Source organism: Pungitius pungitius, chromosome 14, assembly GCF_949316345.1.
Source record: "Pungitius pungitius chromosome 14, fPunPun2.1, whole genome shotgun sequence".
Lineage (NCBI taxonomy): Eukaryota > Metazoa > Chordata > Actinopteri > Perciformes > Gasterosteidae > Pungitius > Pungitius pungitius.
In genome coordinates this window covers 3,228,563-3,252,561 of record NC_084913.1, presented here as the reverse complement: position 1 = coordinate 3,252,561, position 23,999 = coordinate 3,228,563, and the positions used below count along the sequence as shown (strand labels likewise).

The 23,999-nt window shown below is 44.4% G+C and overlaps 1 protein-coding gene across 6 annotated transcripts; it reads right to left on the bottom strand.

Annotated features, from left to right (window-relative positions):
* Positions 1–209: 209 nt before the first annotated feature.
* On the bottom strand, positions 210–23,986 carry klc1a (kinesin light chain 1a). Of its 6 annotated transcripts, none has more exons than XM_037486987.2 (16): positions 23,527–23,986; positions 19,461–19,728; positions 18,622–18,852; positions 18,276–18,354; positions 16,611–16,839; positions 15,866–15,953; positions 14,461–14,562; positions 12,337–12,510; positions 12,094–12,193; positions 11,790–11,842; positions 11,420–11,487; positions 11,067–11,175; positions 10,612–10,773; positions 6,324–6,466; positions 4,302–4,368; positions 210–3,469 (listed from the first exon to the last, which is right to left on the bottom strand). In XM_037486987.2, exons 2-16 carry the CDS (start codon positions 19,725–19,727, stop codon positions 3,374–3,376), a joined length of 1,968 nt encoding a protein of 655 aa, XP_037342884.2. In that variant the 5' UTR covers position 19,728; positions 23,527–23,986; the 3' UTR covers positions 210–3,373. The 6 variants fall into 6 exon arrangements, with proteins under 6 accessions (XP_037342884.2, XP_037342886.2, XP_037342887.2 ...); XM_037486989.2 differs by having other exon boundaries at positions 10,639–10,773; XM_037486990.2 differs by lacking the exon at positions 4,302–4,368 and having other exon boundaries at positions 211–3,469; positions 23,527–23,985.
* Positions 23,987–23,999: the final 13 nt, after the last annotated feature.

The following is a 23,999-nucleotide window of genomic DNA, read 5'->3' as shown; positions in this document are numbered from 1 at the left end:
ATGCAATATTTTGCATTGCATTAGTAAGTATACACTTAACAAGAACTGCCCTAACCTTACTATATACCCACCTCTGATACTTTATTCAATTTCATTCTCTGCTGTCATGAAAGAGTACAATATCCATTTATGAAGTAGATAATAAATCAATCAAAAATAACTCAAATTGAATCAACAGAATTGTTCCACATTAAAATTAAAATCACAGAAGAAACGTCACGAAATTGAGCGTTTTATTGATACACATTTAAACCTAAAAGGACATCAGTTTTTCTGACAAACGTCCTCACGTGAAGGTAGAACACGTTTGCATGTTTCTGCTGAGGTCTGCTGGTGCTCTATTACACTGTTATTACTGTGTAACAACGCCACAGCCAGAGGAATGTGCGGTCAGCCTGCACATCTGGGAGGACGGGTCATGAATGCCAGTTTCATCCCGGAACATTTTCCACGTGGACACGACGGCTCACAAACAATTAACACAAACAATTAAAAAAGCAAGGACGAAACAACCCGACATTCAATCTCGTTGTGCCCGTTTAAAACATGTAGATTTCACAGACTGGACGTCACAGGGCCGGGCCCGATGCGTTGCCATGGTAACTAGGATGCTAAATAAACACGCAAAAGGATCTATGATGTGACCAGAATGATGCTTTCATAAAGTTTAGAATGAAACCGTAAATATTGACTTTAATAACTGACACCTTTTCCGTGGCAGGACGTGAGCAGAACATTACATTTCTCGGGGGGTTGATACTCTTGTTGAGTAAAATATAACGGATGGGCCGAGCGTTTTCTACCCCATAGAGAATCCATAGATTTTAGAAAAGTGTTGTTTGTTCATTGAAAACTGCTTAATAGTCATTTTAAGTTCTTATAGCACAGCATAGTACACACACACACAGTAGGGATATTAAAGATGAAAAAGTTCATACTCTTTTCAACAACTACAAGTTTCTTTAAAACTTCTTTTAAGCCTTTAAAATGTAGAAATGTAAAGCCCTATTTTTACTCTGAATAGGACTTTTGAATAAGTGTAGAAGCAAAAAAGAGCTAAAGAATTTCAATCTTAAAAGAAATTGTATCTATATTGTGAAATTGCTTCAATAGTGAATATTTATGGGAATTTGAATAAAACTGAATTTCTAGCTTTTGAATCTCGTTTTTAAACATTAAATTACGTCTATACATCACTTCATGGCCCTAAAAGTTGCCCGGTTCACCAGAACCAGTCGACGTAGTGAAGTTATGTGCCGCGTTACTTTGTGGACCAAAAAGACAACAATGGTTTAAAAAAGACTGATCAACAGTCAACAAGAAGCTTCAACTCACTCGAATCTGAAACGTTAATAAATTCATCACTATCAGGAATTAAAAAAAAAAAAAAATCACTTTGACTTTGAATTATTGCCGTCACAAAAGTAAATTAATCGGGAACATTTTTCAAGTCATCTTATATATTTACACTTCGGGTCTATTTTTGATCTTCTAATAAAAGGGATTTTTTATAGAATAATATTTTGGACTGAAATTAAATTCTCAACTTCCCTCCAGATATTAATGTATTTTTATTCAGAATCAAAAGAGTTGTTTTCCAAACAAAGGGTGTAAATTAAGGTTTGTGTCTAGATTTGCATCTTTTCTTTCTATTAACTGCTAGTAAATGTAGTATTTATTTGAGTTTTGCACCGTTGCTCTATGTCTGAAGTCTGTTTCGAGTGATGCAAAAATCAACTTTGCCGTTTTGGTTTTGGAGAAACATGTTTTCTTCCTTCTTATTCAGTCAGAAAATTAAATAATGATCTTTTAAACAACACTTTGGATTTCAAAGTGTATCCCTGATATACATTGATATATCTTTGTTAAATTATATCTAATGTAGCTCTAGGAGGAAAAGTCCTGCTTATTTTGGTTAAAGCCAATAGATATTTTTCACATTTGCAACTTAAATCACCGGAATAGTTATTGCGCCATAATGTGTATTTTTTAATAAATCGTAATTTGCACTTTTTGGTTGGATTCTTTTCGACTTTACCAACGTGGTAAAGTGTTGTCTTCAATGAACAATAAAACAGTTGGAAGTACAAATGGAAGCTGTAACAGTTCCTCCAATAATGTGTAAAAGTTTTGAGTGGCTTTAGCTTCATCTTTAGCTATAGCTTTAGCATGAGCTTTAGCATGAGCTTTAGCTTTATCTTTAGCTATAGCATCAGCTTTAGCATGAGCTTCAGTTTCATCTTTAGCTATTGCATCAGCTTTACCTTTAGCTTCAACTGTATCTTTAGCATTAGCTATAGCTTTAGCATGAGCTTAAGCTTCATCTTTAGTTATAGCATCAGCTTTACCTTTAGCTTCATCTTTAGCTATAGCTTTATCATTACCTTCATCTTCATCTTTTGTTTCAGGTTTATCCTTAGCTATAGCTACATGTTTATCTGTAGCTTCAGCTATAGCTTTATCTTCAGTTTCATGTTTATCTTTATCTTCAGCTTTAGCTCAGCTCTAGTTTTAGCTTTAGCATTATCTCTATCTTTAGCTCCAGCGCTCAGTGCATCATGGCTCCTGAGAGCGTCGGTCGTCTCTCCTCCGTTTCTCAACGCGCTGCAATTCTCAAGGGCCATGTTTTGTTTTTACAGGAAGATAGTAAGAGAAAGTCTTCAAAGCAGCGAGAAAAAATAGTAAAACAAAATTTTCAAAAAATAAATTTCAAATGTAAACATAGAACTTCATACAGAAAAAAGCAAAACATTTTGGGAAATAAGTGCGGCTTCCCTCTGCAGGCTTCCAGCGTGTTGATTAAGGGTCAATTAATGCAGAAAATATAGTATTTTGGGAGGATCTTCTTGTCGCAGATCTTATTTTCTCAATTTATTCAAGTAACCCATTTCAGAACTTTCATTGGTTACTCTCCGTATTGAGGGACCAAAAAGAAAACTGGTGGACTACAAACACAAAGATGAATAACGTTGTGAGTGAAATACAGTCAAATGTCACATAAACCTAAACCGAATTTCTAGAGAGTGCAAAAGTTTTCCATCATTTGGAGATTATTGAGATGAACTAACGAGCTCGTTGACGACTTCCACCACTGATCAACCTGACAACGAGCTGAGGGAGACACGCTTATATTTAAAAAGACCGATTGGACCTCACACGTGTAACAGTACATACAGTGCACACACACGCACACACACACACACACACACACACAGCAGCACTGTGCACGCTCCTCTTGTCGTGCGGTCATTTAAGAAACAAAGTGCAGCGACACAGACACCTGTACAGCGAGCACTTGATGGCGTGACGCTGGTTGATGATGAGGAGGAGGAGGAGGGTCTGGGACAGGAAGTGACCTCACAGGCTCCGCCCCTCACAGCCTCCTGGGGTCAAGACGACCTTCAACGCGGCCCAGGTCAGTGTGGCTGGCGCTCAGGTCTCGACTCTTTCTCAGACGATTATTTCGTTCCTGGTGATAAAAAATAACAGAAATTGGATGAAGAACTGATCTCGTAAGACATTTAGTTTCAGCTCAACAAACAAGAATCAGTTAAAATGTTTAAAAACGGCTCTTGTGATGACAGTGACGGCTGTGAGCGATGGTGGAAGAAGTACCCACATCTCAAGTAGTAATACCACGATGTAGAAATACTCAGGATAAAAATAATAATAACATCATATACTGATAAACATTTCCCTTCAGCACATTTTAATGCATTATATTTGTATTTGTTCTCAATACATTTTGAAAACGTTTTGACCCAATCTTAAATAAAAGTAAATCTGTCGTCAAGGTAACTATGGATTGGTGATTAATCATCACACAGATTTCTAGTAAAATTTGTTAAAAAACAAAACCATTATTCCTGTTAATAGTTGGTTAGTTAACAACGATGTGTGTAGTTAGTGTGCGAGTTTCACTCATGTTTTATTAGTGATACAAATACTAAGACACAAAAGTACCTCAACAGATCAGAGAGGAGAGTAAAAGAACCTTTAACTGTTAAGTATAAGTAGTGTTTTGTGATTCATTTTTAAATGTTAGTTTGGTTCTTTGTTTTCTAATTAGCAAAATTATTATTTGGTTTGCAAAACTTAAGAATTCTCACAGTATTTCGCAGCATATATGTCGTCTTTAAAACACAACAGCGTTCCTGTGACCTTACATCATTAAAATTGGCTTTCCCCCCTTAAATAGTCAAGTTTCTGAGGCATGAACTTTGACCTCTTCCCTGACAGCTTGTCATCGCCGCGGTAACCAGCAGGTCACACACACTGAGGGGTACCGGTGGACGTCTTACTTGCTGGAGGTCGGTCGCAGCCTCGTCCGCCACGTTAAGAACCCCCAGAGAGCTGGCTCGCTTCATGCTGCACCAGAGCAGTGACATGCGGGGGGGGGGGGGGGGGAGGGGGGTGAAGGGTGAGGAGGGGGGGGAGAGGTCAGGGGTCAAGGGGGGGGGGGGGGGGGGGGGAGAGTCGGTTGTTTAGCTCTAATGGAGATGGTTGGGTTTGTTAATAACATCCATGATATCTTACACACAAACGTTAGTTTAAAAAAAAAAAAACGTCCTGTTTTTTAGAAATTTAGAAAGCTTGGTACCAGTTTCTAATATACTGATAATTTATAATTGTACTTTTTGGTCTATTAATTAGAAACTAGAAGAATCAAACTTTAGAAGCTGTGTGTTTGTAAAGGAGGAAACGCGTCAACAGATGAACAACAAATAAAGAAACTGGTACCAACATTCTCCTGTTTAGTTCATGCAGGAACAAAAACTTTAGACCAGTGAAGAAATGTCGTCCAGATCGTTCTATAATAATTATTATTATTATAATAAGATTGATTCGGTTGCTTATATTTCCAGTCAAACAAAACAAAACACAAACTATTTGTGCCAGTTGAACAAATGATGAAGATTTTAAATGATTATTTTCTTGCAAACTCTTTTCTATTTCTTCTCTTTATTATAATCAACGAATAAGCTCCTAAAGTGGAGGGTTAGTTTGGGGACTCACCTGGAAAAATGTTTTTTAACTCTCACATCTCAAATCAAAACGACTTAATTTGCTGGCGAGAAGATTCAACTTCAATTCTCGAGAAAACTTTGAGTAGATGTTGGTTTGTTCAATAAAAAGATACTTAATGACCAATCAGGGATTCAGCATCACTGATTGATCCTGATGGAGGCGAATCCTGATGATGATGATGTCATCATTATGATGTCATCATGGCCTCCATCAGCCACAGAGGAGAAGAACACCGAGAGGAGAACGGAAACCGGGCTCACACAGACGAGGCATGCAAACATTCAAATGAATCAATTTATTCATAAATAAAAAAAATTCAACAACAACAAAAACTGCCATGCAGACAAGTTGTTTTTCAAAGTAAAATTCACAAAGGAAAAAAAATGATAATAATATAATCCAAAAAAAGTAAAACTGAATTTTTCAAAACAAAATGTTTGAAAGCCACATAATACAATAAATAGATAAATCTATTAGTTCAAATAAAAACGGAAAATTAGTTCAGGCAGCATTCCAGAAGCATTTCTCAAAAGTAGTTGCATTATTTTCACATTCCATCAGTACAGTTCAAGTACGGCTACTTTGGTTTTTCTGCCGAATGTGTTCAGATTTGGTCGTTACGACAGAACATTAAGAAAGCTGAAGGAAAAAGATTGAGACTAAAGCTTTTATTATTTAAAATGGAAAGGAATATGTCCATGTGAAAAGGTTGTGATATTTAAAGAATTAAGTAGTAATGCTTTGAGAATGAAGCAGCAAACAATTGTAACAATTGTTAAATTACAGCTGTACAATGGAAATTGGCAATATTCTTCCCTTTAAAATATTGCAATGTTTTATTTTAAAATATTAAGTATTTCTCTACAAATATTGGAACCATTTCGCTTAAAATACTGCAACATTTTCCTCAAAATATTAAGCATTTCTCATAAAATGTTGCAACTTTTTTATTAATATATACAATTATTTTTACCTGAAATATTCAGTTATTTCCTTTAAACGAAAGCATTTCTCTTAAAATAATGCAACCTCTTGCAATTTTCTGGGATTATTTCCCCCAAACCGTTTCCCTCACAAACCAAACCAAAGCAGGAAGAAGAGAAGCGGCGCCGTGAGGACAGGAAACCAGTGCGACGGCGGCTAGAGGACCAGTGAAAGTTGGCTCCGTCATTTCAAGTGCAAACAGCTTCAGAGTTACTTCACCGTCCCTCCTTCACTCTGGATGGTTCCTCCGGGCCTCCGGCGCCTAAAGTCAGAGTCACCCGGCTGGGCCAGGTGCATGATGGGATAGTTACCCGGGGTTTTTGGGCTCGCTGTCTCGGGACGCGCCGCCGCCGCCGCCGCCCTTCAGCTTGCGGACGAGTTTCTCGCTGCTGCGTCGGATGGAGGCGCGAAGCTTGCTGAAGGAGCCGCTCCTCTTCAGAGCGCCGGAGCCGTCCTGATGGGAGACCCCACAGCGTTACACACACACACACACACACCTGTAGAGTTGTCTTCTACTCCCATGATGCACTGCTTCACTGCATCCACTCTAGTGCTCAGGTAAGCAGAAATAACTTCTAACACCTGAGTGGTTGTGCAAAAGCTTTAATTGACTAATTTAAAGTCCGATGTATGAACTGAACCTGGACCAGATGTAACGGGACATTTGGAATAAGATCCTCAACTTCTTGGTCGTCTTTGACTTCACTTCCCCCCCCCCCCCAAGTATTGTTTTGTTTTCTCCAAATAAGCAGACCGTTTCCCACCCCAAGAGAAGTCTCACAATATTACACTTAATATTTGTACATTCTTTTAGTTGTTCAAATGAATAAATGAAACCTCAAAGACGAGTGATGTTAGTCCCGTGAAAAGGTCAAAGAGCGGAAGAGGAAAGAGCGATAATGAAGCAGAGCATGCTGGGTAATTACGGATTTCATCTCAAACGCTGTGATGGAAGAAGTTCTTTTATTTAAGTAAAACCATTCAAACCAGAGTAAAAAGGTAAAAGTCCTGCATGAAAGTATATTTATCATAATACATATTTGAGTACTCATTGTGCACAAAGGGCTTAAGAATATTACATCAGATTATAATTGACGGATTGGAAGCATCATTAAAGAGAACCACATAAAACCTAAATTAAACCGTATTCATTAGTTGACTGTTAATCTTTTATTCATCTCAGCAGAATAAATAGTAAATAAGTGGAATAGAGATAAGTGGATTCCCTATATTGTGAAATAATATTTACTCAGAACATTTTATCAAGTTTTTCACTTGATGACAACGTGGATCCTAAATGACTTTAAATCAATGTTCTTTTAGGATTTCTTGCAACTGACAGTACGGATCCATTCATACACATACATGACACATACATACAGCGATTGATTGATGACATCAAACAGGGAGGTGGTTTCGGGTTCAGTTGTTATGGTGATAATGTAGAGATAATAAAGTCTGTGTGCGTGTTAGTAAGTAAACTAAATGACTTGATGCGAACGTCTTTAATGTGAATCCACCACCTCCCGCGTGCCTCGTGGAACCTGAATGTGCACCTGGTGGTGACAGAGAGCTTTGGAGCTGCTGACGTGTAGAGAGAAGAAGAGCAGGGACACAAAGAGGCGACAGGCTGCAGCTTTCAGGTGAGCAGAGAGTTGAGCTTTTATTAGAAGTTAAGAAAGACAAGCCGTCAGATGCACAAAGACAAAAAGGACACGCAGAGAGATTATTAGCAAGGAGCCGAGAACAGAGACCACCTCCACCCCCCCCCCACCCCCCCCTCTCACATCTATACACAGAGGTGGACACGAGGTTACAGGCTGGATGCACCAACAGCTTCACGGACACTCAGAGGAAAAAGAGGTCGATGTCGCCACTGTAGGACGATCTCTCTGCTGTTAAAGGGTCCTGTGACCTTCTGACCTTCAACGTGACCTTCAACGTGACCTTTAACGTGACTAAAGTCTAACAGCCACACGCGGCTTCTCGCTCATGCTGACGAGACGTTATTTACAGGCGTTAAGAATCACGAGAGCTTTGAGTTTAACCGTCACCTTCTCACAGCTGGAGCCGGTTCATTTCTATCAGCTGACTTTACATTTCTCCTCTGGATCAATGATATCAAAATCTGAGGAGTCCAACGTTGCCTTTTTCCCCCTCAAAGTATGTGGATAAATAAAAGGACTGAATATTCACACAAATATAATTTGTTTAAAAGGGGAATATATTTATTCGTTTATCTATCTTTTTATAACAGGATGTAAAATCTTCACATTTATTCATTATTTGAATTTGCCATTTTAAATCCTACCGATCATTATTGTTATGAACTTGATCTTATTCCATGATATTAGGGCTGCAATTAATGATTAATCTGCTGTTCATTTATGGACGGTTTCGTCTGAATACAGTGACAAATACAAAATAAAAAACATAAATCCTGACACTTGAGAAACTTGAAATGAGCGGATGCTTGATACGTTTTATCTGTTGGTCGACTAATCGTTTCCTTTAATTTCTACATGCGACACGTCACCGTTTCGTTTGTACATTATTCTAGCAGCTGGCAAAGAGAGAAGCAACGTAAACACTTTGATTTAAAGAAAAAGATCGGAAGGTTTGATTTCATTTCATCATGCTGCTTTTTTCCAAGAAAGAAATGAACTTAAAAGTGTTAATCTGGTTAAGTTATTACGTTAGGGTGAGAATGTTAAGAGCGCCGGTTTAAATGGATTGTTCTGCTTTAAAGAACAAAGTTTAACGGTGAACCCCCCCCCAACAAAAAAAATAATAATACCAACCTATTAAATCTACAGGCAAAGTACAGTTTACAGACAGCGAGTAGAGACGTGTTAGAAGACAGCAGAAACAACATGATTCATCACACACACGTTTCTAAAAGCAACGTTATCGCTGTGGTTTGACCCGCCGTGAAGAATCCCCCCCCCACAGGTGGAGGAAAGAGAGAGAGAGAGAGAGAGAGAGCTAAGCTGGAAGGGCGGAGGCGAGGTGGAGGCGAGGTGGAGCCAGGCGAGGCGTCCGTCATGCAGGAGACGAGTGTTTAAGGACCATTAGAAGGCATCTGGAGTTACGCCTGCCGGTCGGACGCAGACAGAAGGACACACACACACACACACACACACAGAGTGGAAGAGAGGCGAGTCATCAAGGAGAGAAGTGAGGGAAGGGAAGAGGAAAGGAGACAGAAGATTAAAGAGGCCGACATGGTCATCCGGAGCAGCCACCGTACTTCTCCACCAGCTAAATTACACCAAAAGTATACATTTCTATAAACTTTTCAGGCTGGTTTACATAATACAAGAGGCTCTGTATGTTATGGATGGAACAGTCCTTCTGCTGTTTAAGTACCTTAATTAGTAAATTCTAATGTACACATAGCAAGTCACTTCATGTGTGATGCAGCTGACATAGTTCTCCACCAGGTGGCGCTAACGTAGTGGAGAGGTAACGCGTCTGTTCCTGGGACATTAGTTTGCACACTGAGCATCAAGTAGAAGGTTAAACTTTGTTAGAGCAACACAGAATAAAAACACAAAGCAGAATAACAAAAAACACGAGAGCAGCCAGACGGAGAGTTTGTTGATTTATTTCTGGAGGTTTAAGGGGATTTTGAGGCTAAAGAGGAGGATTTTAGTTAATCTAACATCAAGTGAGGAGAGTTTGGACTGAAGATGAAGTCATCGAAGGATAACATCCATCCATCAACATCCTCTTCCTCTCTGGCTGCCGACGAAGCAAAACGAAGGATCAGAGGGGAAATCCTCACAAGCGTACAGTACAGAGCCCACGTGACAGACGAGCACACCGAAGAGTCACAGCGATCCTTCTTATTCACAAATGGAGCCTGAAGAGGAAGTGAGGATTCAGTCTGACAGCTGCAGGGAAGCAGTGACGCTTCTCATGTACAAGTGATTGACAGCTGTATTAAGCAGCAATCTAACAGCACCGTAATTACGTTTATGTATTAGGACAACGTCAAAGTCTGCTGTTATCCCATATTTGGGGAGCCGATGATGTCATAATAAATGACATGTGAAGCTTCCTTAGAAAACCCGTTAAATTAAGTTTATTCTTAAACCGAATTCCTAATTAATTGAGTCGTTGGAATCTGATTCATCCACATGTTTGTTGAACAGCATCTTTGTCGTTACAGAGCCGGTGATGTCACACCGTCCAAGCAGACCTCCCACAGACGCAATGATTGGTTGTTCAGGGCGCTATGACTACTGTTGCTATGTAAGCAGGCAGCAGTAAACGAGGGGGGGGGCTCTGAATGAGGTGCTGCAGTACCTGTGAGATGTCAGTTAGTGAGAGTGGTGTCTTACTGACAAAGAGCGGCAGAAGGTAGATGTTAAACACTACGTGGACATCGCAGTCATTAGTAAAAGCACAAGCTGCTGCGGGGGGGACCGGTCTCATTAAGAGGAAAAGCAACAATCTCAGAAACCACTGGAACCCGAAAATTGTTTAAGGTCGACTGTTAGAGCTAAAACATGGAGGATCTAATCTCAAGATGTCGTCATTGAGACTTCGAGGTGTGTGCGGACTCTGTGTGGGGGGGCTGTGTACTGTACTTACCTCGTTCCACTCCACGCTCATACTCACTTCCTCGCCGCCGTCCGGCCCGCTCTCGTACTTCACCGTGTCGGAGGTCAGGCTCTCGCGGCTCCGCTGCTTCTCGCGGACCTCCGGCTCGCTGAGGACCTCCGCCACGCGCTGCTTGTGCACGGTGTCCAGACCCTGACACACACACGCACACACACGCATTAAATGCCAATGCAACTAATCCATTTAAAGCCGAGCAGCTCTGCCACCTGCAGCTTGAGTACAGTCGCACACAGGCAGCTGTGCAGCCGACAGGAAGTAGAACCAATTCATCCAAAACAATAAATGTTAAAGACAGAGTTTTACCACATGTGCAAAATTAACGTTTTACCAGAAGATCCTGCAATTCCATTTTTTTTAAATCTATACATTTCCTCATCTTCTCAGAACTTAATCTGCGGCTGAGTGACATCACACGGAGACCACACCTGCTTTCTGGAGCGCATGGCGGCTTCCTCCAGAGTCTCAGCCGCCTCGAACTTGCCCTGCCGCCTGTAGAGGGCGCCGAGGTTCTTCAGGGTGGTCGTCACTGTGGGGCTGCAATACACAAGAGGGGTGGGGGGGATATGTAACCATGGTGAATCTACCTGAGAGGGGAGGAGTGGATGCCCTCTAAGAACACACTGATTAATGTTCTCCATATTTCTTTTGATATGTTAACAAGTCAACAACACTTTCCAGCATAAGCAACGTGAGGAAGCGCTTCTGAAGGCTCTTGGGATCGTTGGGATCTCGTTACTCTTGCTGTAGATAAGCATTGTCCTCCCTCACACAAACTGACCTGTCCACTTTGCAGGCCTTGTACCAGCCTCCATACTCTCCAAACGCTGAGCCGTCCTTCTGCTTCCCCTACGAGACAAAAAGACCCGTTTCATCTACGTACGACACCAGTGGGAATCGGTATTTGAAGTGACGTGACTTGTGCGTTTAAAGGGTGAAAATCAAGCCGTTTCACACGATGAAGGGGATGTTCAGTGGTGGGATTAAAGTCACATGATCTGGCAGAGACTAAATCTACTAGTCCAACTCTGAAGTAAATTACATGTTAAATGTGGTAATAAGACATATTAAAGCAGCCGTGGGTCTCAGATCTCTTTCACAAGCGACTCATCATTAAAAATAAAGCGTATCACTAGAATAACAGGACTCACCTTGCTTTGCTCCTCTCTCTCCTCGGCGTGCATCCATATCGGTTTGTTTTCATCTGCAGAGGAACACAGAGACGTCAGAGCTGATGGGCTCAGACAAACAGCAGCAGGAGGACGAGATTTAAGAACCCCCCCCCCCCACCACAGTTCTGAAGTGCATTAGCTTTTTAGCTTAAAGGTGATTCTTGTTTACGGCCATCAGAATGTTTGAAAATATAAACCTTTCCATGAGAAAAAGAGACCAGCAGGATGCCCAAGAAGTACAGGTGTGTGTGTGTGTGTGTGTGTGTGTGTGTGTGTCTCGTACCATCCACGGAGCCGAACTCCCTCTCGTGAGCGCGGGTGAGGATTTCTTTGTACAGAGTTTCAGCCTGCTTGAACTTGCCCTGTTTCAGGTAACAGGACGCCTGAAGAACACGAGAGAAACAGAAAGGTCGAGAGTCAGCGTGACGTTCGTCCTCCGCGTCGCCCTCGGAGGGCCCCACGTTGTCCTGAATACGAGATGTTTCACTTTCATCCTCCACAGGTACCCGTTGCTGGGACCTCTCACCAGGTTGTTCTTGGTCTTGGCCACGTTGGGGTCGTCGGGGCCCAGTTTGCTCTGGTAGATCTCCAGCGCTCTCATGTAGTAGTACTCCACCTCGTCGTACTTGCCCTGGTTCTGACACAGCAGGGCCAGGTTGTTCAGCTGCTTGGCCACATCTGGGTGCTCCTTCCCCAGCACCTGGGACGGAAGCAGGACAGGAGGTGAAGCTACAGTCATTACAGCAGAGACAATGGACTTTAGGGGCCACTTGGTTTGTCCGCAGGCGCTGCAGCTGGTCCTCCATCAGCCCTCGCTTCCGCTAAGTGGCCATAAAACTCCCCAAGTGACTACTCAGTAACACGTCTCCCTTCCATTTGGGATGTTCCCTCCGGTCTAGTTTGGTCATTGGTCGTAGTTTTAGATTTAGAAGCCGTCTGCCACTCTACTGCATCTCAGGCCAGGTCGCGTTGATGTCTCCAGTTTATAAGAAACGATGCCCAATAATTAGCAAGTCAGCTGTGTTCGCTTCACTTTGATATTATGAGCTTTTTTAGACCAATAATATCAGGATGGAAATTAAATCCGTAGCTGGTGAAACGAAGCTGACGTGCGGACTGTGGACCTGCTCGATGAGTTCAAAGCAGCGAAGGCTTGCTTCCTACACTGAATGAGGATATGAGAGAGCTGGGAGCTTTTCCTGTGGCCTGAGCGGCTTAAAGCCATGAAAGGAGAGTGTAGCGAGCGAGGAGGAGATGCAAAAAGGACCATTAGAGACGAGGGGGACCAGACGTAGAAAAACCGCAGTGAGGGTTTTTTAATGGGAGTCTGACGAGCAGCAACGGAGCGAGATCAGAGGGAGGAGGAGGGAACAAAGGAAAGGAGGAGAGGAGACAGGCTGAGATGTTGAAGCTCTTCTTCCTTCTTGCCAAAAGAAGGATGAGAGAAACGGACATTCAGCAAGAGAAAGCTCGTACTTCCTGCTGGTCTGCTGCGTATAGAAAGAACTTCATCAACAACAGATGAGAAGGAGGGGTCGGGGGGGGGCGACTCATCAGTCAGATGAGACTTAAAGTTTAAGTCTGAGATCAAACGTCAGAGGGATCCTCTGCCGGCGTGTCGGTGTCTGTGATGCACCGGGTGGTGCAGAGCTCTCTACCTCCAGCATCCGCCCACTCCACCTCCACCTCGACTTCCTCACACATCTGACAGCTGCCCTGTAAACATCACTAGCTGGAAAAGGATTTGCATAAGCTGTGCAACGACGGCGAGGTGAGTATTGATCGTGTTTATTGATGGTACCAAGGCAACGAGGAGCTCTTAGAAACACCACATCCCTCTAATTACAAAGAACAAAATGAATCCATATTTCATCCAAATGTTAGGGGCTTTGGTGGTGCATCACAATGTTTTCATTTCCTTTCATATAAACTGAATAGTCAGAAGCTTCTTCACCAGTTTAAAATATTCATCCCCCCTCTTCTCCCTGATGCCGACCAAACTCACCCAGAAGCAGAGCTTCCATAAAAAAAGACAAAATAAATGCAGGGAAAAGCAAATCCTCATGAATTATTAACTGTGCAGCAGGGAAACCTAAAGCTGAAGCCCGTCCAAGTAGCATAACATAATAAAAGAGATGCTGAGCTTAACCAAAGCTGACATCTCATCTCACAGTGGAAGATTGCTGAGCAGCAGCTCAGTGAGACCCGAACTAAACGTCAGGATACATCTTTGAACAATGGGACTCATCTCAGGGGACATCCTGGCACAAAGTAGAACTTTCTACACCTACTTTGTGTGTTCCGTACGATTGTCCAATCAGCGCTTAGCAGGAGGAACTAAATGACCTTCATCCGGGGCTCGCGTTCTTCTGCTTTGTTTAATATTAAAATCGCGGCGTCCTGCGATCATTCCCAACACAGAAATGTTACAGAGCTCTTGAGGTGAAAAGTGCCGGCACACATCGCCCTGAATATTAAAATCTCTCCCATTCACACCGGAGGGAAAATGTTCCACAAGGAGACAGACTGCTGGTTTCAAAATGGTACTTTCGCATTTGGAAGTAGACTTTTGTTTGAAAGCTTGAAGTCTGGGGAAGGTTAAAGAAGAGACTGCTGCTTGTGAATCAGTGTTTGATGACCTTTGACCTACCTTTTCCCGAATCTCCAGCGCCCTCTTGCACAGAGGCTCCGCCTCCTTGTACTTTCCTCTCTTCCCATACAGGACAGCCAGGTTGTTGAGGGTGGCGGCGACCTGACAGGAACACAGACACATGCGTTATTTCATTTCAGTCACTTTTGGTGACGCAACGCTTGGCCTCAGCAGCAGGAGGCCATCGATCCGGTGAAAAAGTAATCATGGGGGGGGGGGGGGGGGGGTTGGACGCAGGAAGTGATTTTTGGGGGTCGGTAATTTGATTGTACTATAGCAGCTGGCTAATGGGGGCAGCGATACCCTCTATTTAGCAGGGGGTACCTGCAGACTACCTACAGCACAGGTCCATAGTAACCTGAGTCTGAGTCAACAAGAGGAATTCAAGACCGCGTTTTTTAGGAGTCTCTTTCAGCCAAAGATTCAGAAAAAAGGGAGAAAAGACCAGGTAGAGATTGAGAATTTCTGAAATAATAAGAGGAGGAAGGAACCATTTAGTGAGAGGAATCACTGTTGGATAACAGGTCTATATTAATGACACAACTAGGATTGGATGATTATAAATCACATCCTCATTTAAAGAGAAATGCAGCGGGTGGATGGAGGTGGGAGAGCTGACCTCAGCTTCACGTGGAGCGAGGTGGAGGTCCACACAGTGGAGACACAGGCCTGCTGGGGTCAACACAGTTAGTCCACCAGCTGGATGTTTACGCTCACAGCGACAAACAGAAACTCACAGGGGTCTGAGGACAGTGGGGGGAGGGGGGGGGGGGGTCGATGGACTGTGAAACTCCCTCGGAGCCTTGCAGGCTCTTTAACGGTGATAAATGCCTCTAACACAAATAATGGCTGCACTTTGATTCCAGCTGTTACCTGAAGTCCCCTTCAGGTAACCTGTGTAACAGCAGTTCGGTCAAATGTCTCTCAGTGAACTTTATTGATCTCCTGAGGGGAGAAATCGAGACACTGCAGCGACCACAAATAGGAGCAGATCAAAGAATAGAGGGTGATAACTGTGGTAGTCCAACAAGATATTATACTATTACTATTATTATACTTCTCCATTAAATGTAACCTCAAGTTAAAGTTTTTATTATATTAAAGCTAGGATACTAGCTTTTTAAATTAAAAAGGAAATGTTTCACTTTTAGTGAAATACATTCATAGGAATCAATAGAGAGGATCAATACCAGTCTGTACTGTAAATGTGAAGCTGCTGCCAATAGCTGGGTTAGCTTAGCATAAAAACAGCTAGCCTGGCTCTCGCCAAGATTAACGTGAGCGGCAGCCTCTCATTTGTCATCTTTAAGATGTGCTATAATACCACTTTCTGCACCTGTCTGCAAACACCACCAACCATTACATTTAAGACACAAGACTCATCTCTAGAATTAAAGCAACTCACAGCCGGATGGTCCCTGCCCAGAGTCTTCTCCCTGATGGCCAGAGCGTCGTTCAGCAGACTCGCCGCCTCCTTGTATTTGTTCTGATCCCTGAAAGGGACCCAAACAAAGCGGAGTCAGACGGGGACACACGGATGACTCGTTGTCTTCAGGGGGACGGGGTCCTAACAGCTTGCCACCTGTGCCCCTGGCCTCTCATTCCCGGCACCAGACTATTCACTGCACGGGATTTATGGGGGTGAGAAACGTGGGTTTTTCTGTGAAATGAACACTTTCTCCGGTTCTACTACTGTACGGTCAATCTTTGTTCCATGTCTGACCTACAAAGGTATTCAGCTATAATTTGGGAGTTCGGGGACATAACGTTTTAAGGGTTGTTGCCCAAAGTGAGTTGTGATGGTCACAAAAAGACTGCTGGAAACATTATTACAGACTTCTCTGGAAAAAAAGCCCTTTTCTTGCAGAAACAATAACTTTAACTGACAACTTTTACTGAAGCGCTGTGGCAGCGTTCACATGCCTCGACTCTTCCTGGGAAAGCTCATAAAAGCCCTGTAAAGATGTTTGTTTTCATGCTGCCAGCAGTGTGACTTAGGAACCAAAAGGAGGAACTGTATAGTAGTCCTGCCAGTTAATTGTGACATCAAGTAGAAAAAGGAGAACTGTCTCCCTCCTCGGTGGCTCGGACACTGTTTGAGCTGCCGTTGTGGTTCCTTAGAGCCCAGCTTAGGTATCTGGAGGACGCACCTGTAGACCAGGGCCAGGATGTTGAGCATGGTGGCCACATCTGGGTGGTCGTGTCCAGAGGTCTTCTCCAGGTCTTCCAGGGCCTGTTTGCAGAGGGGCACAGCCACCTCGTACCTGCCCTGGGAGGCGTACTGGATCACCAGGTTGTGGAGGGTCCTCAGGCGGGCCGGGATCTCGTAGCCCCCCTGCTGGGCCGCCGCCGCCGCCGCGCTGCCGTGGGTCGGCTGGACTGGAGACACGCAGAGGAGAGGATGAGACACTCCCCCCTTTGTCCCTGACCTCTTCACTCATGATGCATTTGGGTGTAATGTATGTATTTTACACTAGAAATGTGAAATACATACAGTACTTGTTTTTGTGGTCATTTTTTTTCTACATTGTGTTTTTAGATCTTACGCAGAAAAAGCCATCACATTGCATTATGGGCCTTTTTTCCTGGTACTAAAAGTGAAGCAACCGTAAAAATGTTGGGAGCTTTTAGGGAGGAGCAACTTCTCCTCCTCTGGTTTGAAGACACTGCAGCTTCTACTGAAACCACACAAGCAGCCGCTCGCTGAGGCGGACAAATAGCGTCTCAGCGTCCACTCAACCGTCCAGCGTCTCCACGCAGAGGCCTTTGAGCACCGCAGCCATCTAGGAGTCTGCTCATCAACACATGGGATTCATGTTCCCACTTTTATCCGATGCCATGCAGGAGCGAGACGGGTCTTGGAGACACGGAAACCATAAACCTCCTCCTCCTTCTCCCCCCCCCAGGCTTTCAGCCATCTGTTTGTGGTTCTTTAGTCCTTTGAGGGTTGTGTACACCATCCTCAAAAGTAGCTTCCTTGTATTTACTGTTAGGACTGATGTAGGTGTGAGCGGTAACGTGTGGGTGTGTAACACTGAGAAACGTCTGTGTGTAAATGGGCGTGGGTGCATGATGCATTATTACTTTAAGAATAAATAAGGCTAATCTCAAGTTTATTTGCAGATGGCTGAGAAGGACTCAGATTTTTATTTCAATCTTTCCTTCAATCGCAAATCTGAAATATTTAGGCTGCAATTGTTTCTAAAATGTGAGGTTACATGGACAAATGGATATGAAGAAGGACTAACGTGTAACTTGGATTTAACTGTAATTGAGTCATGGCCTAAAGGTCCCAAATATTTCATTCTCATTTACAGCCAAAGTTCTTAGCAACACCACTGTGGTCTTCTGCCAAACATTATTTCACCCAACTACAGCGACACAAAAAGAACTCGCTGTAGAAACACTCTTTATGACTCCACACTGGTCAGGAGCTTTTCACCCCATTTGGCCCCCCCTCCAGGCTGAACTAGGTCCTGACTAATGGGCCTTCACAGCCAACACGACTTTACTGCTGAGCGACTGAAAGACCATCAAACACCGAGGGACGGGGTGGACATGAAGAGTGGGAGAGTGAGAGAGAGGGAAGAAAGGTTAAACAACGGATGAAAGAATCGAGGGACATCCAGAGACTAGACTTTAGTTTTCAGAGGCTCCGTGCACTTATTCATTTCAAAGACAAATCTGCACATCATCAGTCAGAACCAAAGAAGCAGAAGTTAAGTCCTTAACTATTGCATAACACGCTGCAGGAAGCGATCTCTCCACATGATAAGAACACCTCACAATAAGGAGGAGGAAGGGGGGACACTTACTGCCTGGGGGCTGGTCGTCCTGGTCATCAGGGAAGAGATCGTCCAGAGTCTCTTTACTGGAATCAGAGTCCTTCTCCTCCTGAGAGGGGGAGAAAGAGAGAGAGGAAATGAACTGACTCCATATTTACTACATTGTGTCCTGGGCTCAGGCTAGCACGGCTTAAAAGTGTTGGACTATTGGATATTATTAACATTGACTGTGCTGCTGATGGGGAGTGCAGGGAAGTGACATAAAAACTAACAATACAGGAGGAATAAACCAAGTTTACTCGTTTAAAGGCAGAACTTCCAGGGCTCAGCACAAGAGGCGTCTCGTTAGCACCCTGAAGAGGACCCGGGGACTCACCGATGGGGACAAGTCCTCGTCGTACTTCTTCAGCTGGTTCATGAACTCCAGGTGCTTCTTCTCCTCCTCCAGCTGGGCGACGCTCTGCTCGCTCTTCTGCAGTTTCTGCTGCGTCCCGGCCAGCTCGTCCCTCAGCCACTGGTTCTCCTGGCAGAGCCGGCGTACCTGAGCCCGCAGCTTCTGCTTCTCCGACTCCACCGAGCTCAGGTGGCCCGACAGCGCCATCATCACCTGGACAAAGACAAGTAGGGGGCGGGGGTCGTACTTAACGCACTACAGTTGCTTCGAAGGTCAACAGTTATTTCACTTCGCTAGTTCCCAGTCCCTCCTGGCCACAATCATGGGGGGCTGATGTGCATACCAACATCAGAGTCACTGATACATAACGTGCTATATTCTTAATACAATGCACGAGGGACATTCAGCATTTGATTCTGAGGTGGCAGCATCATGAGTAACTACTCATATAGCACACTGCCCACCAGCACTAGATATGTGCACACGTGCTACTGTGAGGCCCTCCGGGTAAAAGCAGGGGTCTAATTAGAGAGTGAGGGGCATAGAGATACTTTGGGAGTTAGAGTCTGACAATTATGCAGAGAAATATGAATCACACTACTTCACAGTAAGTGCTGATGGTGGGTATTGGAGTAGCTTGGTGCAGTGGTGTATATTTAATAGGCAGGGCCTGCTGCGAGATGAGGGGCTAAAGCACCAACAGTGACTCATCATCTGAGCAACATCACGACCGACTTCATGTTTATTTTCTCTATTAAATTAGTTTATTGCCCTTGTTTTGTTAATATTCAGGATAAGCTTTCACCAATGACTGACGGTACCTGCGCCTCACTCAGCCCGAGCTCCAGCATCTCCATGGACTTGCGGATCATGTGGGACTTCTCCTCCACCAGGACGCTCTCCTCGTCCTGCTTGAGGCAGCGCAGCGTTCCCAGCAGGCCGTCCAGGATGGAGTGGTGCTCCTGCTTCAGGGCATCCAGGCCCTGGATCACCTGCTTGGTCCGGGAGATGATCTCATCCTGGGACAGCTTCTCCCCGGGGTCCTCCTCCTCCTTCACGCACACCGTGGTGGACATGTCCTCACGCATCCTGCACATCAAAGTCAACATGGCGTATTAACTCATTCTGATTCTTTACATTTAACACAACAGATTCATGCAGAGGGAATGTTTCCTGCTGGTAATAACCAACAGTAAAGAGACATATTGATTAAATCATCTTTCACGTTGTTTAGGTTGAGTGAGAAAAGTTTGTGCTTCCCTCTCCAGCTACTCTCAAGGGGCGTTTGAGCCAGGCACTGCGGCAGCGGCGTGTTGCAGCTTGGTAAACAAAAGTTACACGTAATGTTTGTGACAATCTCCTAAAAAATGAGCCGTTGCTGCTGAAGATGCTTTCTCTTCTGGGGCCGCTGTGCTGAGGAGTTGAACCTAAACCTCGAGCGCTAAAGCTGCTGCATGATGACGGGTCGAATCCCGACCAGGGGCTTGGGGGCCGCGTGTGCTTTAAAGATAACGACAGATATGAGGTGAGAGCGGATTGTTAGGGAAGCTCTATGGGGGGGGGGGGGGGGTGCACAGCTGCAATAAATGATGAGTGGCAGCAGGCTTTTCTTTGATGTTAAAGTCCTGTCACTTTAGCCGGTGTCTATTAGCTTTCCACATATCGATTCAGTCGTAATCTCTGAATAAAAGCCTGCTGAAATGGGCCAAATTTGAGAAAGCACACACAGACACACACCAAAGAGGATTATGACTGAGCGCTTGAGCAGCATCTGTAGCGAGCTCCCCAGTAAACGTCTGCGAGCCCTGCAGACTGAAACCGCTCTCGGAACCGTCACAGATACAACGACTGGCAACGGTACAACCGGAGAATGAAAGCTGCTTCGGCACCAGATGAAATCAGATATCTGTGGCATGTGCATGTGACTCAGCAGCCGGCCTGCAGCGCGTCAGCTGACAGCCGGCATGAAGATGGGAACACAGCAGGTCCAGGTGAGCTGAGCAGTAGATCATCGTAACTTCAGACTGCTCAACTGATTTGCGAATATTGAAGGCAAACTAATAAAGTAATGTTAGTTGTATTTGTCCTGCTGATGGTATGGATGTTTTACTTGTTTCTCAAATTCAGTGTCAAATCTGAGGGGGGGGGGGGGGGGGGGGGGGTAATTATGCTGGGAGGTTTCAGCAGTAACAACGGGCTGCTGTGGCCAGTAATTAGCAAAATGCACATCATGTAAACGCCAGTGTTCCCATCACATCCATTCAGCTACAAGTGTGACACAGTTAGCGGGGCAACAAGTTGGAACGAGACTACGGCTCCGACCGCAGGCGCAGAAACACAGAAGTGAAAGTGACAGCGGTGGCTTTTTTTCCTGCTCGGTTCCAACAGGCTTTTATTTTTGGCAGTCTCAAAAAAAAAAAAAAAAAGCACCACAGAGGGAACAGCACAGAAACTACTTCGGATGTTTGGTGTTTGCGCGCCGGGGGAACACTACAGCTCCTCCTGTTCTTGGTGGATTGGGACCAACGGGGAAGAGGAAGAGCAGCACCAACCAGAAACATCCTTAGTCAGCAAACAGGGCCGACAGCGCTGACTCACATCAGCATTTAAGGAGAGGCGAAGGCTGAAAGAGTCTCCACAAGAATGAACAAAACCATACTGATAGATGTGTTTCCTCTCTCAATAGATCCATTGTTGGTATAAAAAGACTAAAGCTGCTTACATACATCTGTTTCTTTGGCAAGTCAACACAGTGGAGTCTCTGATTTCACTTTTCTTCAGGCTCAACAATCAAGCCGTTACTAATGAGTCATTTGAGACAACATAAGACATTAGCTGCAGGGACCGGGAGAAGGACGAAGACATCAGACGCTCACAAGACACGACAGCACGGCTGAAACGCAGGAAGCGAACCGCAACGTCTACTCTAACCCGATTGCCTGATTCCTACGTGTCGGCTCCTGAAAGAGTGGGAGGCTCACTTCTGGTGAGGCCTCACATGGCCATGGGCGAGAGATTAAGTGTATCGTTGCAATCAGAGACGGAGACAGTAGTGGCCCCCCGAGGGCAGAAAGACCAGCGATACGAGTTGTTTTCTTATACAGGGAGTGACTCTGATAGAGGATAAACAATCTCTAAATCTAAAATCAGGAGGAACTCGTGGCCAGTATGTATGCCGTTTAATACATTAAAACAACCCAAGAATTACTTATTAATTACTGCATTTTCTATCCTCAGAAATCAGAAGAAACATTTCATGAGTATGTCAAAAAATGCACATTATAATATCTTTAAGCCAGTATTCAAATTGCTCGTTTTTCCCCCCACAAACCTTCCAGAACCCAAAGCTGTTTAGTTAACGATAATATAGAACACAGCAGGGAAACAAAATGATGCCATGTGAGAAAAAGATGTACGGTTTCTCTGTTTGCTGCATGACTGAAGACATTTCGCCTATTTGATCATCACCAAATACATAGAAATGCATCAAAACAACAAACAAAAAGATCACACCGTTGAATGGACACATTCCAAAACGCACATTACAACCGTCATGCAGGATTCACAACACAATGAGACTGCATTACTTTTAGCTTGGTCAACCTTATAAACTGGCCACTGAGTATTCAGAATCCAAAGCACTTCATCATATGCGTCTAATGAGGCAGGCTGATATTGATCGCATGACATCCGTACGCAGATTAATCAATACAGGTTAATAAGTAATGAGACAGTAAAGCGCAGAAATAACTAAAGATGTCTTAAGGACTTTGAATACAAGTGTCAGAGGAACACTTTAACAATATGACTGTTTTCAGCTTCAAATATTTGGATTGGTAGGTATATAAATATGTATGAATCAAATGTTCTGGAAGTACCGCGTGTAAAAGTACAGCCCAGTTGGATAGACACTTGACATCTGCAGTGCGTTCAGCACGCGTTGTGTTTTAGTTGTTTTAGTTAGTAGACTCCGCTTTACGTGCTTCACCTGCAGAAGAGCTCCATGCAGCTCAGAACAAACCCTGCAGCATGGCAACCAAAACAAGCAGTGAAGACACATAATCACCATTTCCCACCAACAGTGACAACTCCAGAGAAGGTACACACACACACACACACACACACACACACACAGACAGAGACACACACACGCCCAATAAACAACAGCAGGCTGCACCAGGAGAGCAGAGGGTGTTCTCCTGGGTGTTCCCGAGGGGGAGGGGCCCGGCAGGCTGTCATGAGCGCTCCTTGGGCTGGATCAAACATGAAGGACCACGGTGCCCGGGGAACCGGTGTGTCTGTCTGTGTCTGTGATTTCAAATATTCACAGACCCCCCTCGAGTGTTTCCCAGCTGTGGGTCCCCACACTGAGATCCACTGTCCCTTCCCAAGCGGTGCCCCTGAACACAGGCGGCTTTCACACCGCTCCTCTCCCGCAGGGAATATCAATGAAAAAAGGGGAGAGGGGACCAAACATGTCACGTGACCAAACATCAAGACCTAAAAAGGTGGCTGCGGTGGCCCCTCGTTAAGTGCGTCTTTAGCCAGCCACCTCGCTTGGGATGGATTAACCTGAAGAACCAGTTAGCCGGTTCCTTCCTGCACACACACGCAGAGGAGCCACTGCTAGCTTGTTAGCTCTGAGCTACCGAGGCTCCTCTCAGTGACAGTTAAGGTGCTTAAAGCGTCTAATTCCTGCAATTAACGTAAAAACGGACCACACGTCAAAGAGCCCCAACTTTAAAACATGTATCAAAGTGGATAGAAACGTAGATTTAAATGCGTATTGTTGGACTAGCTGAAACGTAACGGGCATTTCTGTCAACGCGGTTAATTAGTTAGTTACCAAATGATACAACTCCAAGAATTACACGGAGCCATTCCTACCGTTCTCTAGGACATCCGTTGCCAATGTATTAGCTTCCCTGTAACGTCCGTTTATCTCTCCTTTCCGTCTTCTCTTAATCAGAGGTGCTGTTCTTTTGGCCCAAAACCTTTAGCGGATTTGTGTCCAAAAAAAATAAAACAACAAACGTTATAGAACTCAATATTCAAAAACGGTGTCCGGCTGAGATTACGTTTCGCCGACTGACGCTTCAGCGCATCAACCGCCGCTAATGATGACCAGCTAGCTCCATAGCTAGCCTCCTAACTGTCAAAAACACAGGCTTTAGTCGGAGCCATTGGGGAAAAGCCTGTTTATCATTTCCGTTCCACTGCGACTCGACAGCGGCTTCATGGGGCTCGAAGGGGGACCAGTGGCCCGAGGAGTGACAGCTCGCTGGTCCTTCTGGCTCGGGCACTGACTGGATGCGGTGCGGTGCGTGAAAATGGCGTTACCCGGCGCGCGCGCGCGCGCC

Coding starts and splice junctions, on each gene's coding strand:
- klc1a (XM_037486987.2), bottom strand. CDS start 19,727: ATGCGTGAGGACATGTCCACCACGGTGTGCGTGAAGGAGGAGGAGGAC. Junction 11,843..12,093: donor GGAGTTCGGCTCCGTGGATG/GTACGAGACACA, acceptor GTTCCTCTGCAG/ATGAAAACAAACCGATATGG. Junction 11,488..11,789: donor AGAGAGAGGAGCAAAGCAAG/GTGAGTCCTGTT, acceptor TTTGTCTCGTAG/GGGAAGCAGAAGGACGGCTC.